This window comes from Bufo gargarizans, chromosome 6 (assembly GCF_014858855.1).
Source record: "Bufo gargarizans isolate SCDJY-AF-19 chromosome 6, ASM1485885v1, whole genome shotgun sequence".
In the NCBI taxonomy this organism is placed as follows: Eukaryota; Metazoa; Chordata; class Amphibia; order Anura; family Bufonidae; genus Bufo; species Bufo gargarizans.
This window is the reverse complement of record NC_058085.1, coordinates 118,531,991-118,549,110: the sequence shown is the minus strand read 5'-3', so window position 1 is coordinate 118,549,110 and position 17,120 is coordinate 118,531,991. Positions and strand designations below refer to the sequence as shown.

At 44.2% G+C, this 17,120-nt stretch overlaps 1 protein-coding gene across 2 annotated transcripts in view; it reads left to right on the top strand.

Annotated features, from left to right (window-relative positions):
- Positions 1–16,181, top strand: part of MED1 (mediator complex subunit 1) — a 29,172-nt gene extending 12,991 nt beyond the window's left edge. For both annotated transcript variants that reach the window (XM_044296069.1, XM_044296068.1), the window contains exons 11-17: positions 1,819–1,933; positions 4,619–4,743; positions 4,859–4,980; positions 7,250–7,451; positions 8,533–8,628; positions 9,353–9,458; positions 12,122–16,181. In XM_044296069.1, the coding sequence (XP_044152004.1) occupies positions 1,819–1,933; positions 4,619–4,743; positions 4,859–4,980; positions 7,250–7,451; positions 8,533–8,628; positions 9,353–9,458; positions 12,122–15,365 (4,010 nt within the window). In that variant the 3' untranslated portion in view covers positions 15,366–16,181. The remainder of the gene's footprint in view (positions 1–1,818; positions 1,934–4,618; positions 4,744–4,858; positions 4,981–7,249; positions 7,452–8,532; positions 8,629–9,352; positions 9,459–12,121) is intronic.
- The last annotated feature ends 939 nt before the right edge of the window (positions 16,182–17,120 follow it).

Sequence of the window (17,120 nt, the reverse complement as noted above, 5' to 3'; positions counted from 1 at the left end):
CCGTCTTACTTTCGCCGCACTGCGCATGCGCCCGACATCCTGTATCAAACGCGCCCGCGCCCGGCATCTGGGCGCGGGCGCGTTTGATACAGGATGTCGGGCGCATGCGCAGTGCGGCGAAAGTAAGACGGCGCGTAGTACGCGCGGCAGCCGGGACCGCGCTCCTGCCGCCCTTTACTGCGCATGCGGCCGTTGAGCGCGGTCCCGGATTCGGAGTTCGGCTGTCAGTAACAGAGGCAGGGGGCGGGGAGAGGGCCATGTAAGACACCGAGGCCGCTGCCCCCGTGACTTCAAGCCTGACTTGCAGCACGGGGCAGCAGCTGAATATAACTACGATTTCTGAATGAGCAGACATGCGGGAAAACAAACAAAAAGTGCATCAAGAACCGAGTATACAGCACTATAAGGTACTGTAAACAGCTTAATAGGCGATTTTTGGGTGACAGGTTCCCTTTAATACTTTTGTTCTTGGTGGTCGAGGCAGCCATGTCATCCATAGAGGTCTTATGGGATTGAAGACACCAAATTTAAGATTTTCCCATCTCCTAAAACCTGCTTTCCTGGGTAGGGATGGTGTGCTCATTGTGTTCAACTTACTGCCCTATAGAGAGGAGTGTGAGATGGTGATTGGATAGCTTCACAGTTCTCTCTATGATTCAACATACTGCCCATGATCAACCCCTTTTTTGTGCAAATATTTGCACCCTTTTTGCTCTTTGACGCCATGCTCGCCACTTTTCCAGAAAGGGTGGCATGGGTGGGGCTTAGCGGAAGGTGGCATGGCCTTTCACTGCCTAGCAAATTTACTAAAACTTGTGCCATCTTGTAGCTGGCATAGGTTTGACTTTTCTGGTGGACAGAGGGCCAGTGATTTATCGCACCTCTTAATTAATCTTGATAGATTCCCCTTGTTGTGTCCAGTGTACCCTTGTAAAACTACTTTAAAGGGGTATTCCGGTAGGTAAAAGCAGAATAGGAGACAACTATCAAATCAGCGTGGGTCCTACTCCTGGGATCTCCACCGATCATGAGAAAGTGGGCCCCGTACCCACTGTAGGCTCCCCTGCTGCTCCCCCGAAATGACCAGGGCGGCCGCATGCCATTCATTTCTATGGGAGTTCTGGAGATACTTGAGGACTGTACTTGGCTACCTCCAGAACTCCCATAGAAATGAATGGAGTGGCCGTGCACAGTGGACCTACAATGGGGTACGGGGCCCCTGTTCTCGTGATCGGTGATGGTCCCAGCAGTAGGACTCCCACCAAATCTGATAGTTATCCCCAATCCTCTGCATATTATAACTTTTACCTACCGAAATACCCCTATAAACGGGTTGTCTCACTACAGCAAATTGCATTTATCATGTAGGCCATGTTACTACAAGGCACTTACTAATGTTTTGTGATCGTCCATATTGCCTCCTTTGCTGGCGTGATTCATTTTTCTATCACATTATACAGCCACTGCTGCAGCGCAGATAGGACATGGCCAGGACAGGCCCTGCTGCGCATGTGTGCCTCTGCGTGCTTATACAGTCCCAGTCACCAGAAAGGCTGGCGCTTTTTTCTATCATGTGCAAGCACGACCACTGCTGCTGGATTGCAGGGTGGTTATAACCCCTAGATATGAGCAGTATATAATGTGATGGAAAAATGAATCAAGCCAGCAAAGGAGGCAATACGGATACTCGCAATACATTAGTAACTGCCTTGTATTACCTTAACATGATAAATGCCTTTTGCTGAAGTGAGACAATTCTTTTAATCTCCTTGACTGAACGGAGCATAGTCATAAACGCAATGTATACTTCTCTTTCAGTACTCCCTCGATCACTTGGTCTGAATGTATCGGTCACCATTGAAGCCACATCTGCGATGTACAAACTGCCCATTGCTCCGCTGATCATAGGCTCACATCCGATTGATAATAAGGGGTAAGGAGGCTTCTTCCATCTGCAGTTACAGCATTAACAGGGAAGTCAGAACCTTATTAACCAAGATGCTGTATTTTGGTTTAAGAATACAGGATTTTTGTGACATCCTTCAGAGACGCCATATAATAGAACAGTTTGCTGTTATTCCTATTTGTCAGACTCACCCCCTATCTTTAGGACATGAAGGCACTATCTGCATCTCTGAAGCAGGGATTTTAAGGACTGAATATTTTTTGCTAAAAATTGGAGTGGCCCTCGCTGCGGAAGCAGGTCTATTAATACTGAGGTGTAATGCAGCCTTACAGGTTATACTTAGGTGTTGCTCACACTGAGCAGATCTGCTGCAGATTTTCTAGGCATGGGATACTTGAAAGGGCTCTCCTGTCATGGAGCGCCATCTCATCTTCAAACAGCTGATCAGTGGGGCTCCTGAGTGTCGGACCCCCGCAAATGAGATATTGATGACCTTTCCCGATGATAGGTCATCAATATATATTGCAGGACAAGCCCTTTAATTCTGCAGCTCCACCGCAGTGGTCTTGGTCATTAAGGATTTGCCTTAGGGCGGCAGTATGCTGTCCGCAAAATGATTTTCACGGACAAGTATAGGACATGTTTCATTTGTTTTGCGGAACCGAGGAATAGAAAAGGGCCCCATAGAAGTGAATGGGTCGCACAAGTTACTGTAGGGGTTATTGCTGGGGCTTGTTCAAAGTGGGGTGGGAGGGAAGGGGGGAGGGAAGGTAAACTCATGTATTCACATTTACTGAACGAGATATGTGTATCAGATTGGAAATTTTGTCGATGTAATGTGGATGGATTTCAGATATATGTATTTTGTACATGCTATGGATGTCTGATGATCTAAAAACTAATAAAAATTTGGTTTAAAAAAAAAAGAAGTGAATGGGTCAGCATCTAATACGCAAAAAAAAAAATGATCCGCATTTTTGCGGATAGGATACGGCCATCTGAATGAGCCCTTAGTGTAATATTAGCTGTCCTGCCTGTGATATTGAAACTAGAGCTGCAACGATTAATCGATGTAATCGATTATATTCGATAACTGGATTCGTTGTCGACGAATCCAGTTATCGAATAATCGCCGATTCGTTGCTATTCGGGCGGGCGGGCGGTCGCTGCATCTTTATTTTACCTTTTTACAATGACGCTCCCGCTCCTGTAACAGCCAGGCAGAGCGGACGGCGGCGTAACGTCACTCACTCACGTGACACGCCTGCTCCGCCTCCTTCATTCATGAAGTGGGCGGAGCAGGTGCGTCACGTGATTGAGTGACGTTACGCCGCCGTCCGCTCTGCCTGGCTGTTACAGGAGCGGGAGCGTCATTGTAAAAAGGTAAAATAAAGATGCAAGCATTGGGGCCGGGGCTGTTATGGGGAGGGGGGGGAGGATCTGTCTATGGCACTGCTATGGGAAGGGGGGTCTGTGTATAGCACTGCTATGGGGAGGGGGGTCTGTGTATAGCACTGCTATGGGGAGGAGGGGGGGTCTGTGTATGGCACTGCTATGGGAAGGGGGATCTGTGCACTGTTATGAGGAAAGGGATCTTAACAGTGCACATATCCCCCTCTCCATAACTGCGCCACCCACAGATCCCCCTCTCCATAACAGCGCCACCCACAGATCCCCCTCTCCATAACTGCGCCGCCCACAGATCCCCCTCTCCATAACAGCGCCACCAACAGATCCCCCTCTCCAAAACAGCGCCACCAACAGATCCCCCTCTCCAAAACTGCGCCACCCACAGATCCCCCTCTCCATAACTGCGCCGTCCACAGATCCCCCTCTCCATAACTGCGCCGTCCACAGATCCCCCTCTCCATAACTGCGCCGTCCACAGATCCCCCTCTCCATAACTGCGCCGTCCACAGATCCCCCTCTCCATAACTGCGCCGTCCACAGATCCCCCTCTCCATAACTACGCCGTCCACAGATCCCCCTCTCCATAACTGCGCCGTCCACAGATCCCCCTCTCCATAACTGCGCCGTCCACAGATCCCCCTCTCCATAACTGCGCCGTCCACAGATCCCCCTCTCCATAACTACGTCGTCCACAGATCCCCCATAATAGTGTCGTCCACAGATCCCCCATAATAGTGTCGTCCACAGATCCCCCATAATAGTGTCGTCCACAGATCCCCCATAATAGTGTCGTCCACAGATCCCCCATAATAGTGTCGTCCACAGATCCCCCATAATAGTGTCGTCCACAGATCCCCCATAATAGTGTCGTCCACAGATCCCCCATAATAGTGTCGTCCACAGATCCCCCATAATAGTGTCGTCCACAATTTGTTTTAATATGGCCTTTGAACATAATTTTTCAAGTAAGATCATATAAACCTCTCTGTTTTGTAATTTTGTCGTTTTTCCCGATTAATCGTAGAAATTAATCGGCAACTAATCGATTATTCAAATAATCGTTAGCTGCAGCCCTAATTGAAACACTGCCTTCAGTGCACTGCAACCCTCATTTTCATGAAGAATAAAAGTCATTTTCTCTGGAATGTCGCAGTTGATTTTCAGAATACAGTATGCCTGGTGTAATAAGGGTGATCCTGCTGGCGGGTGCTCTTTAAGCAGTTGACCAATATACGTAAGTTCATCTGTAGAAGACAGGAGAGTACCATCTGTTCTTATTAATGTGTTGACTTTCATTTGCAGAACTCCGTCATTCTCTTCTGTCACCAATGCCAATAGTGTGGACCATCCTGCCTGTTTTTTCCTTAAGTTTCCACAACCCATTCCTGTCTCCAGTGCTTTTATTCAGAAAATCCAGAACTGTACAGGTGAGCGGAGCGGCCGGGTGTTCATGCAGGGTTTAGTTCTATAAGTATATATAAATGTATAGTCCTCTCTTCACGGACATTTACCTTGCCACACGCCATCTTGTCCTTTCTGCAGGTATTCCTTTGTTTGAAACGCCTCCCTCCTTTTCGCCTCACTATGAGCTGGTTACCCAGTTTGAGCTGGCCAAAGATAAGGAGCCGTCGTCGCCTTTGAACCACAACATGCGATTCTATGCAGTACGTTGATTTTCAGTACAACTTACATCCTAACGGGGTTCTGTGGGATAAGCCATGAATGTTTGACCGGTAAGAGTCTGACCACTGGACCCCCCCACCAGTCAACAGAATAAAGGTACCGCAATGCACAGCCACTCACTACAGAGCAACGCCATACCTTTTTCAATCCGTTCACCAATGGAGTGTCTGGTGGTCACACCCTCACCAATCAAACATTGATGGTCTATCCTGAAGACAAGCCAAATGATTTGTTTGAGTTCCAAAGAGCTTCTTTAAAGGTTACCTAAACTTTTGTTGAAAGCATGAAGGTGCAGTAGAGCATCTCAGATTTTCCATCATGTGGGGTACAGGTACCATTTACTTCCTATGGGTCTGCACGCTGGAAAAATCAGGTAGAGCCAATGAAACCTGAAAGTGCAGTGCGCTCTGAGAAGCACTGCTGCACCTTTGTGGTTTCAGCAAAGGTTTAGTTATCTTTTAAGGTGTCAGATCCAGGGTGATAGTAAATGGAGAACATTCAGGTCGTATATCAATTGGCAGAGGGGTTAGACAGGGATGTCCCCTCTCCCCTCTGCTTTTTGCTATAGCTATTGAACCGCTTGCAGATATGATCAGACAGGATCCGGAAATTGTGGGGTTTAGATATCGCACCCATGAGGAAAGAATTGCCTTATATGCAGATGACATTATGTTATTTGTGGGTTCACACGGATCACTAAATAGGATATTTCAGGTATTTGAGCAATTTGGTAGACATGCGGCACTTAGGATAAACTGGTCCAAATCGGCGTGTGTCCCGATTGACCCTCTGAATGAGTTTAGACCAGGAGAGTTGGAAATCAAGAGGATTGATGAACCCGTTAAATATTTGGGAATTCAGATCACTCCAGATACCAACGATTATGTTAAGTTAAATGTGATCCTGAAAATCCAGGAAATTAGGAAGAAAATAGAGATATAGGAAAAAATTGTACATGTCAATGGCAGGACGTATTTCACTGGTTAAGATGTGCATATTACCCGCTCTGAATTATATCCTGTGGAATTCACTAGTGATAATCCCCAAAAGATATTTAAAAAAAAAAAATAGCTAGCCTTCTAACTGATTTAATATGGCGAGGAAAAAAAACTTGGAACTCTATTTTAGTGCAGGGATTATAAAAAACATGATAACATAGAGTGATACGCAAAGCTACAAAAATTTAATAGTAGGGATAAATAAAAGACTGGAGAAATGCAATATGTTTCAAGTTATGGAAACAGGTATTCTGGCTCAACAGGGAGGTAAATATAGACCTTTGATTCAGCTGATGGCCAAGAGTTGGGAGAGGGCAAAATAACTATGGTCCCAAACTGGGCTTTATGCAGATACCATACTATGGGATAATACTTGCCTCACAGAATTAAAATTAATTGACAAGAAGATCTGGTGGAAATATGGAATATACAAACTAGGACAGGTATGGGTGGAGGGGGATATAATACCTTATGAAGAGCTAAAAACGAAATACCAATTGAAAAATATAGGGCTGAGGTTCTATTACCTACAATTAAAACATGCACTACATAAGATGATAGGGAAAGGCACACAAATAACCACTTTGCCAGAGCCCTTGGAGAATATCCTTAAGCTAACACCTGGCAGGAAATTGACTTCAAGGATATACCAATGGCTGTCGCATCAAAAGAATAATAGTAGAGCAGTGGATAATCTGATCCATAAATGGCAGGGCACTCTGGAACCCGTGCGGGAAGGTTTTTGGGATTAGGCTATACAGGCAAAGCCTAGGGTTTCAGGAAATTTCTCCTATAGAATAATCCAATTCAATATATTGTATCGTCTCTACTACTCTCCGAAAAAGTTAATGAAGTATTATAGAACTGAAGTGTTTACTTGCCAGAAGTGAAGTTTTTTTTTTTTTTCTTTCTTTCTTTCAGCAACCGATATACCTAAAGGGGAGGGGGGAATAGAAAAAATATGTATTTAATTAATATAATTATGTAAGAATAAGATGATTTGTGAAAAATTATGTAAGAAATTGGAAACATTGTAATAAAGATGTATTTATAAAAAAAAAAAAAAAAAAAAAGTGGTGTCAGATCCAGGGTGATCCAGCTGTCCGACCAGTGCGCTCTCACACAGTTATGGAAATTAAGGTACTTTCTGCTCATGTGCACGGCTTTCATCTCCAGTTGTTGGTAGGAAATGTGGAGAGATTTGTGAGTAATATATTTGCAATAAATCTTGCCTTTTCATATTTCATTTCAGTCTCTGCCAGGTCAGCAGCATTGCTATTTTGTAAATAAAGATGCTCCTCTCCCCGACGGGAGGTGCCTGCAGGGGACCCTTCTTAGTAAGATCCCATTTCAGCACCCTGGACGTGTCCCCACCATCCTCAACCTCATCCGACATCAGATGGCTTGTAACACACTGATTGGGAGCTGCGTGAAGCGCACTGTGGTAAAAGAAGGTACGTTACCTCCATTGTGTTTAGAAGCCGTCCCAGAAGGGGGTGGTAAAGGCAGCCAGGGGATTTCATTATGCAGTTTATAGCCTTAGGGCTCTTTCACATGAGCGAGTTTATTTCAGTGGGGTCTGTGTACATGACCATCGAGTCCAGGAACAATCACAGCACGCTCTATATTTTGCGTTTTTCACGCATCCCTGACTCCATAGAAGTGAATGTGGCTGGAGTAAAAAACGGAAGGCATCCGGATGCGATGTGTTTTTTTACTAAAGGTTGCTAGGAGATGTTGAGTGTTCAGTTTTTCTTCTTCATGGCCGTGAAAAACACATCAAAGACTGATTACATCGTGCAGAAAAACTCAAACACTGAACGCATTCGCAAATAAAACCGTTTACACTTGCGTGCAAAAATAAAAAATTTCCGGAACAGACCCCGACTCATTAAAAGTGTTCTTCGAGATTTGAATACTGATGACGTATCCTCTGGATAAGTCACCAGGATAAGATCAGTGGGGGTGCAACACCTGGGATTTCCGCCGATCAGCTGTTTGCGAAGAGACCGCCGCCCTTGTGAGCGCTGCAGCCTTCTCCATCCTCCCCACAACGCCGTACATAAACGCCCTGTAAAGCGTCTGTGCTTGGTATAACAGCGAAGCCCCATTCACTTCTATCGGGCTGAGCTGCACCTTGGCCACCTGACCGATGAACGCAATGTCACACGGCCTACGAAAAGCTGAAGAAGACTGTGGCACTACTGAGAGCGCTGCTGCCTTCTCAATCAGCTGATCGGTGGTGGTCCTGGCTGTTTGGCCCCCACCGATCATATACTGATGACCTATCCAAAGGAGATTTGCAGGAGAAAAGAAACATCTGAATTTGTTGCTAACTCCTCCATTGATTGCACTAGTTTTTAATCGTCACCATGCACCCACCCGACTATGTTCTATTGTATCTTGTACTATTTTCCATTCTCTCAACTTGTAGGACCTGCTAAGGAAGTTATTAGAAACTGTCCCAGAAGTTAGATGTAGTGGATAGGTCATGTGATCATATGGTAATATTTTTTTTTTTGCTTTTGTCTATAGATTGCCCTAACCTTTTGCAGTTTGAGGTTTCCCCCCTCTCGGACTCCTGTATCAGTATCTCATTCCAGCATCCGGTGAATGACTCTTTGGTCTGTGGTAAGTTTTTCTTGGGATAGTCTGGAATGGGGAGGGGAGATATGCCAAAGGGGAAGCTCCCACACTGAAACTATGGCTTTGCTAACTGACTTCTTTCTACTGTCTTGCAATTTCTTCATAATTTAGATTTTTATATTATCACCTTGAATTGCTGCCCGGGTGCCATTGGCCAGTATGCTCAGGTTTCAATAGAAGATGTATACTTGTGACCACAGACAACCCCTTTCATATGAGTCCAGCACGTGACATATTGTACTGTGGTAGCCAGGCACTTACTTTTCAGTGGCCGTCTATGTAACACGTGGGCAGCTTGAGTTCTGTTCTGGTCCCACAGTATAGGGGATTTGAGCGCTAAAAAATGCCGCTATACGCCAACCATATTCCCTACATGAGACAACGTCTTTAGATACGCTCCCACTGTACATGACAGGGCATGATATGTTCCCTAGGTTTGTTATGGTGCCATTGGTAATTCCAGAAACCAGTCTACCACAGTGGATTCCATACTTTCCTTGGTGGTTTATAGGTATAACGTAAGTAATGAAGATTATAATGAGAAATACCTGTTCATTCACTGTACCTCTTCCAACACAGTGTGTGCGCTTTAGGCACATCTCATGTAATTGTATGCTGGTTTTCTCAGTAAGCCATTCTTGGAAAGTCCCGTTAGACATGATTTTTGTCTTGGTTTCTTTGTTACTGATTGGCGAGGTTTTTCATACAGTTGTGATGGACGTTCAGGATTCCACCCATGTGTCCTGCAAACTATATAAAGGTCTTTCTGACGCTCTCATCTGTACGGATGATTTCATCACTAAAGTGGTTCAGAGGTAAGTTTATTGTGTGCGTCCCGTGAATGTGAAAATTGAACATGTCTTTAAAAGTACTTTGTGTAACAATTTAGGGAAGTTTTTTTTTATAACTGTCAGTGCCGTTATTGGTGGACCCCAAGGCCAACGCGATTATTGTGAATACCCCCACAAAACAGCGGGCAAGGCTGAATTGACACTGCATTACAATGTCAGGAGGCCGATGCACAGTGTTAAATCAAGAATGCAGTGTCTTCCGTTTTTCATTCTCTCCAGGGATGGTACACATGGGGCGGAGGGGGCTGTTTTGTATTGAGGCCCCAGATTATGCCTCTGGTTCTTTCTGCAAGGGTGTTGGTGTGATGTCTAATTTAAGTACCAAATGTATTAAGGCAGTAACCTTTTGGGCATTAGAAGAAGCTGTCCAGTGTTTTTTTGTTTTTTTTTTTGTCTACGTCGCTTTCTTGACTTCAAATCAAAGTGTTCTACCCCCTCCCCAACCCTTATATAAGGGTATCCATACACCTTCAGTAGCCGTCAGCTGATGGCTATCTCTCCCGCCTCCTCCATACATATACTGGCTTGGTTCAGCCACACATGTAACGAGAGAACAAAAGGATTGGGTGGGAAAAAAATCGGTTTGTTCGATTCTGTTCAGCCCCCCCCCCGCCAACATTTCATCTGTGCCATTTACATGGGTAGATTCTGGTTAACCGTGATGTACAATGTTAGTGTAGTAAGAAATCTGCACACATTACTATAGCCAAAGACAATGGATGATTCATTTTTTTTTTTTTTTTTTAATGACATGCCTTAATTTACCCCAGGAAATACCAAGATGAAAAATGAATTGTGTTCTCTTTGGATTGGTATTTATGACCTGCAGGATGTGAGAGCTATGTCCTGTCACTAATTCCCACTCCGTCCTTGTTACTCGTCCATTCTGCCGGAAAAGGGTGTTGTACTGGTTTATCCTGAGTGATGAAGTCTGCCTTCCCTACTGTAATAATACAGCATGATGTATTTAATGGGTGATTGTAATAGGCTGGGACACACTACCAGCTATTTTCCACATATAAAGCTGACAAAATAGCATTTTATTATCTTGTAGCATTGCGTATTCTCTGCTTAAAGGGGTTGTCCAGATTCAGAGCCGAACCTGGACATATCCCCTTTTTCACCCAGGCAGCCCCTCTGATATGAGCATCGAGGCATTTCATGCACCGATGCTCTCCCTTGCCCTTTTTCATTAGATCCAGTGACGCACGTGGTCTCTGCTAGGTGGAGGTGTCAGCCTAGTATCGTCACCGGCACTAATGGAGTTGGCTTTAGCGCTGCCATAGCCTGTAAAACAGTCTAGGGCAGCGCTAAAGCCTGCCCATTAGTGCCGGTGATGTCACTGGCAACACTGCTAGGCAGAAGCTTCCACCTAGCAGTCTAAAAATTATAAGCAAACAGCCCTTGCCCAGGGCAATGGAGAGCATCGGAGCATGAAATGCTCCAATGTTCATCTCAGAGGGACTGCCTGGGTGAAAAAGGGGACATGTCCGGGTTCAGCTCTGAACCCGGACAACCCCTTTAACAGAGAATTTTCTTAAAGCCATCCATAGACAGTGGGGTTGAATTTATTAAGACTGGGCGTTTCATATAAAATAAGAGGAATGTTTCAATAAATTTGGTGCATCTTCCAGCATTCCTTGTGCCAGAAAATCTATTCCATGAGCTAATTTGTGGTATAATTTACGCCATGGGAGGCCATGCTCTTTCTTGCTAAGCCACTTTTTTAAAGTGTTTTGGACAGTGTAAAAAGCCAAAAAAGTTTTGTGCAAATGTTGCTTACCTCAAAAATATTGCTCCTTTTTGAAACCCGAAAACTGCTGTAAAGTTTACGATAAATTGTCTCCAATGTTTCTTAGTCTGGGTTTCCAAGTAGCTAGCGCGCCATGTGGTCGAACGGCATATGTTTTACCGCACATTGTCAGTTTCAATGCGTTCATTTTTTTTGCCTATGCAGTTCTTACAGGTAATAAAGTTTTTTTTTTAAACATGTTTCACCTGTGAAAACTGCACAGCCAATAGCAGCCGCTACTTAAAACCACAGCAAATTGTGATAAGACGTGATATTGCCATGTGGCACTATACCGTTATGTCCTTTGGCCTTCTCTTTAAAATACTGGTAGCTCATATCTTTCGACAGGGTTAGGTTATTCTTGGTTGCCATGGTGTCAGCTTGGGGACCAGGGTTCGCTTCTGCCCTTCATGCATTTGATAGTGCTTGCACCTAGTGTTGAATACCAAGATAAAAATAAAAAAAACGGAGGGAAGAGAACATCTCAGGGATTTTTTTTCTATTCCAGATTTAAATCCTCTTAAAAGGAGTGTCAGACAGGTGCAGGTCCCTGGTTTGGTTATTTCTGGCAGTATCATAGTGGTGAATGGAGAGGTGGCCGTGCACTTCAGAAAGTATCAGATAAGTGGATGGAGAGCACGCAGAGCATGCTCGGTGGCATACCCTAGCTATATATCACCAGTGTACGAGATGGTTATAACCCTCTAGGGTTAATACTTTATTGTGAATGGATAATGCAAGCATAGTTGTTTTACACTGATCTACTTCAGTCACTTCATGAATTTTTTTTTTGACTTAAACATATATTTACCTTCTTTTTTGTTTTGTTACATAGGTGCATGTCTATCCCTGTGACTATGCGAGCCATTCGTAGGAAAGCTGAGACAATCCAGGCTGACACTCCTGCACTGTCACTTATTGCAGAGACTGTGGAGGATATGGTGAAGAAGAACCTTCCTCCAGCCAGTAGTCCAGGCTATGGAATGACCACAGGCTCCTCTACCTTAATCACCACCCCAACCAGCTCTTATTCCTCAGGACCCATAACTGCTCTTTTCAACATGAATAACATTGGTAACATGAATATGAAAGAGCGCCATGATTCCACAGGGCATGGGGAAGACTACAACAAAGTAACTCAGAATCCCATACTAACCAGTCTACTTCAGATCACAGGAAACGTGGGTGGAAATATAGGCTCAAGTCCTACTCCACCCCATCATACCCCACCTCCTGTTTCTTCTCCAGCTAGCAATACAAAAAATCATCCCATGCTAATGAACTTACTCAAAGACAACCCAGCACAGGACTTCTCCACGTTGTATGGCAGTAGTCCCCTTGAAAGACAGAATTCTTCTGGATCTCCTAGAACAGAACTTGGTCCATCAGGAACTGGAAAACCCAAGAAAAAGAGACCTAGGACAGAAAAGATGAAAAACCAGACTGAAGATGACTTTCAACGGGAGCTCTTCTCCATGGATGTGGACTCACAAAATCCGATATTTGATGTAAGCATGGCGGGTGATGCCCTGGACACACCCCATATTACACCAGCACCTAGCCAGTGTGGCACACCCCCTACGGTGTACCAGCAGCCTATGACTCATGCCCAGTCTGGTATGCAAAGAATGGTGAGGCTGCCCAGTACTGATACAATTATTCCAGATGTTACAGATATCCTTTCTGACATAGCAGAAGAAGCTTCAAAGCTTTCAGGGACTGGGGAAGATTGCCCTAATCTTGGCACTCCTGTCAGAGACTCCTCTAGCTCGGGTCACTCTCAGAGCACCCTGTTTGACACAGATGTCTTTCCGGTTGATGGTGCAAGTGGCGGAGATAATCCTTATGCAGATGCCGCCGATCTGATTGCAGAAGCAAATGGAAGCCCAAATAGTGACTCTTCTAATAATTTCTTCAACGGTGTGGATTTTAACCCAGAACTACTGAACAGTCAAAGCGGTTTTACAGATGACCCCAATGAAGACAGCAGCCTGAGCGACGATCATGACTTTTCTGGGCAGGACTTTTCTGGGCAGGGGCTGTCACTGGGTGTAGTTTCAGGAATTCCTGTTGATGGGAGTGAAGGCAAGTACAAGGTAGGGCCAGCAGCTGAAACAGTAGATTTTAGTATTATTGGAGGTGGCAAGGGACTGGGTGGGGTGGACATTATGGAATCACATAGTAGAAGCCAGAGCCCTTTACTTGGAGAGTTGACAAAAGATAGGCCACAAAAACAGAGAGTGAAAGAGGGGAGTAATGGGGGAGGGGGTGGAGGAGGGTTGAGTGGGATTCAGGGTACAGGCCTAGATACAAAATCTGGGAAACGCAGTAGAACACCTTCTAGTGATGGTAAAAGTAAAGAAAAGCCACCCAAACGCAAAAAAGAGTCTGAAGGAAAATCGCCCTCACATATTGCCAATCGTCCATTTACCCCACCTACCAGTACTGGAGGTTCAAAATCTCCAGGAACATCAGGAAGATCCCAGACTCCTCCTGGCATGGCCACTCCCCCAATACCCAAAATTACCATTCAGATTCCCAAAGGTACGATGAGCGTTGGAAAACCAACTTCTCATAGTCAGTATTCAAGCAGTGGTTCAGGAAACTCATCGAGTAGCAAAAGCCATCATGGCCACTCCTCATCCACATCTTCGGCCTCTGGAAAAATTAAGAACAACAAGTCTGATGGGTCGTCTGGAATGAAGATGAGCAGTGGTGGGAGTGGAATGTACACTGGTCCAACTGGATCAGGGAGTAGCCAATCCAAAAGTGGTTCTCAGTCAATAGGCAAGCAAGGATCTTCTCCCATCACTAAGCATGGTCTAGGAAGTGGAGGGAGTAGTTCTGGAAGTAGCAAGACTAAGCCACAGGGAAAGCCATCAGTGTTGATGAATCCTGCCCTCTCTAAGCCAAACATTTCCCCTTCACACTCTAGGCCATCTGGAGGCACTGACAAATTATCTTCCCCAATGAAACCAATGCCAGGGACTCCACCTTCCTCAAAAGCCAAGTCACCTATTGGCTCAGGGGGTTCACATTTGTCAGGGGGAGGTTCAAACTCCACTATGAAGTCATCATCTGGTCTAGTTTCTTCAGGATCGCTTTCACAGAAGCCAAACTCCTCCTCATCTTCGTCCTCTTCCTCGTCGTCCTCATCTTCATCGTCATCATCCTCTTTTTCAGGTGGCTCCAATGTCTCCCAGAACCTTCATGGTAGTTCAAAAGGGAAGTCCCCAAGCAGAAATAAAAAACCATCACTAACAGCTGTTATAGATAAACTAAAACATGGGGTGGGTACAGGAGGTCCTGGTTCAGAGGATCCTATGGAGGCTTCTGGAGGGGGAGGAAACCCTGGAGCCCCTAGTCATGGAATGTCCTCAAAACATGGACTTGTAGGAGGCGAATTCCCTGTTAAGCGTGAAAAGAGTGAGAAAGACAAATCAAAAGTTTCGGTCTCTGGTGGATCCTCTGATTCATCCAAGAAAGGAGACTCGAAGGGCTCAGGAAGTACTGGAGTAGCCAAAATTATTATCAGCAAGCATGATGGGGGGTCACCTAGCATCAAAGCAAAAGTAACCTTGCAGAAGCCTGGAGAAGGGAGTGGGGATGGGTTGAGGTCACAAATGCCTAAGAGCTATGGCTCACCCTTGATCAGTGGTTCAACCCCAAAGCATGAGCGATGCTCACCAAGCCACAACAAATCACCAGCATATACCCCACAAACCCTCGACAGTGAAAGTGAGTCAGGATCTTCCTCAATTGCTGAGAAATCTTACCAGAATAGTCCTAACTCAGATGATGGTGGAGGCGTTCGAACACAGCCAGAGTATAGTGCAGAGAAGCACAAAAAGCATAAAAAAGAAAAGAAGAGGTTAAAGGACAAGGATCGGGATCGAGAAAAGAAGAAGTCCTACAGTATGAAGCCAGAAAGTTGGTCGAAGTCACCAATATCTTCTGACCCTACATTATCCATGGGTGGTGGCACCCTTTTATCTTCTGAAAGAACAGCCCGTCCAAGTCCAGGTTACTTAATTGGTGAAGATGATGACTTAATGAATGTGGCTGTTATAGGGAACTGAACTTTGTAAAATAAGACCTAGATCGAGTGCGGTGGCTATGTGTGATGCTTCAGTTCTAGATTTGTCCTGTTGCTACTAGTAGCTCTAGATGCATCTAGCAGCAGATGGGATCCACTATTTCATTTTATTTGTATCTGTCCCGTTTTAAATATAAGTTATAGAGAGGAAAAAAGGCATTATAATGAGTTTTACCACTTTTATATTAGTGGACGTCTCACCTATGCACAGTGGAGGCAGCTTCTTGATCATTAGAATGCTGTATATCAGTATGAGCTTCTCATTCTCTACCTACAGTGTATTATTTGTATTATGGCTATGTCCACCACGTGTAAGTGAAGTGTTCACCGTAAAATCGTTAAACCACACATCAGTATTTAAAAAAAAAAAAAAAAAAGCCACCAGGTTATGGTTAGCTTTTAAGAAGTCCGTTGATGGAAGTACAGTGCTTGTGAGAATGTGTTAAATGAATGTACATAACAAAACTGAATTAGATAAAGATCTGTTTGCATTACACATATAGATACATGTGTAAGGCTTTTCTTCTATAGTTGTGTGTTTCACACCGACTACATTCAGCTGTGATTTTAAAAAAAATGCCTTATTTTTTTAAGCTTCCCACTCACCTATTTGTAATTCTGATTTATTTGTAATAATTATATTTTAAAAAGTTTACATTTTATTTTATGTAAATACCCCTTTCCTATCTGTATATATTTTATCTGATTTTTTTTTTGTCATTCTACTAAAAAAAAAATTTTTGGGGGGGAAAAGAGTTCAGGAAATGTTTGTTATGGAAATAAAATATTTGGTATAAAATTTTGTTTCATTGAGACATTTATTTTGTAGCCGGTAAACCCCTACAAATCTTTTGGTGTTTGCCTTCAGTAGCTTCATGTATAGCTTCGTCCTGAAATTCTTGGTGGTTACTGATGTAGGGTTGCTTTGCAAGAGTTGGCAATCGCTGTCAATGTCTTAAAAAGTTGTAACGAGAAGGATGTTTTTTTTTTTGGTCTACTAGATTGGCTGGGCACAAACACAGTTGGTAGTAGTAATTTAAGTGACTACAAAAGAATCTGAAAATATCAGGAGGCAGGAATGTACGTTTTGACACATTGCAGCCCCTCTGATACACCACCATGGCTGTTGAGTTGACTAGTAAGTAATGAAAAAGGTGCTGAAGTAAAATTGATGGTTGTATAGGGTGTGTTCCTTGGTAGACTTGCATATGATGTTCTTGGCATTTTGATGTCTCTGTAAGTTGAGTCTCCTGTTGACTTTGAAATGTAATTTCAGTCTGGACAGGATAGTTTTACAAAGGGTGTAAGTTTAAAAGTACTGTATTAACATCTGTTTGTAAGGTTAGTTGGTAAGTTTGATGTGCGTCAACACCTTGGCACTGATTTAAAACAAATTTCCGTTATTTACGTGTTGTCATTTAGAGAAAGCTTAAGCTCTGTTCACGCTGGCAATTTTTCATTCCTTGGGGCTTCTTTGCTTTAGTTTTTTTGGCGAACATTGTATGCCATCTTCGTTCCCAAAGTTGCATCATCTGAGACATTGGTGGTATATTGCTAGGATATACCACCAAAGTCAAATAGAGGTGGGACCCGCACCTATCCCTAGAATGGGGCCCCCAAAGCGAAGAAGAGCACACTGAGCATTCGTCGCGTTTTCTCCATTCACTTCAGAATATAGCTGAGCAAGTGCACTTGGCAATTTCCATAACTCCCATAGAAGTGAATAAAGAGCGCATTG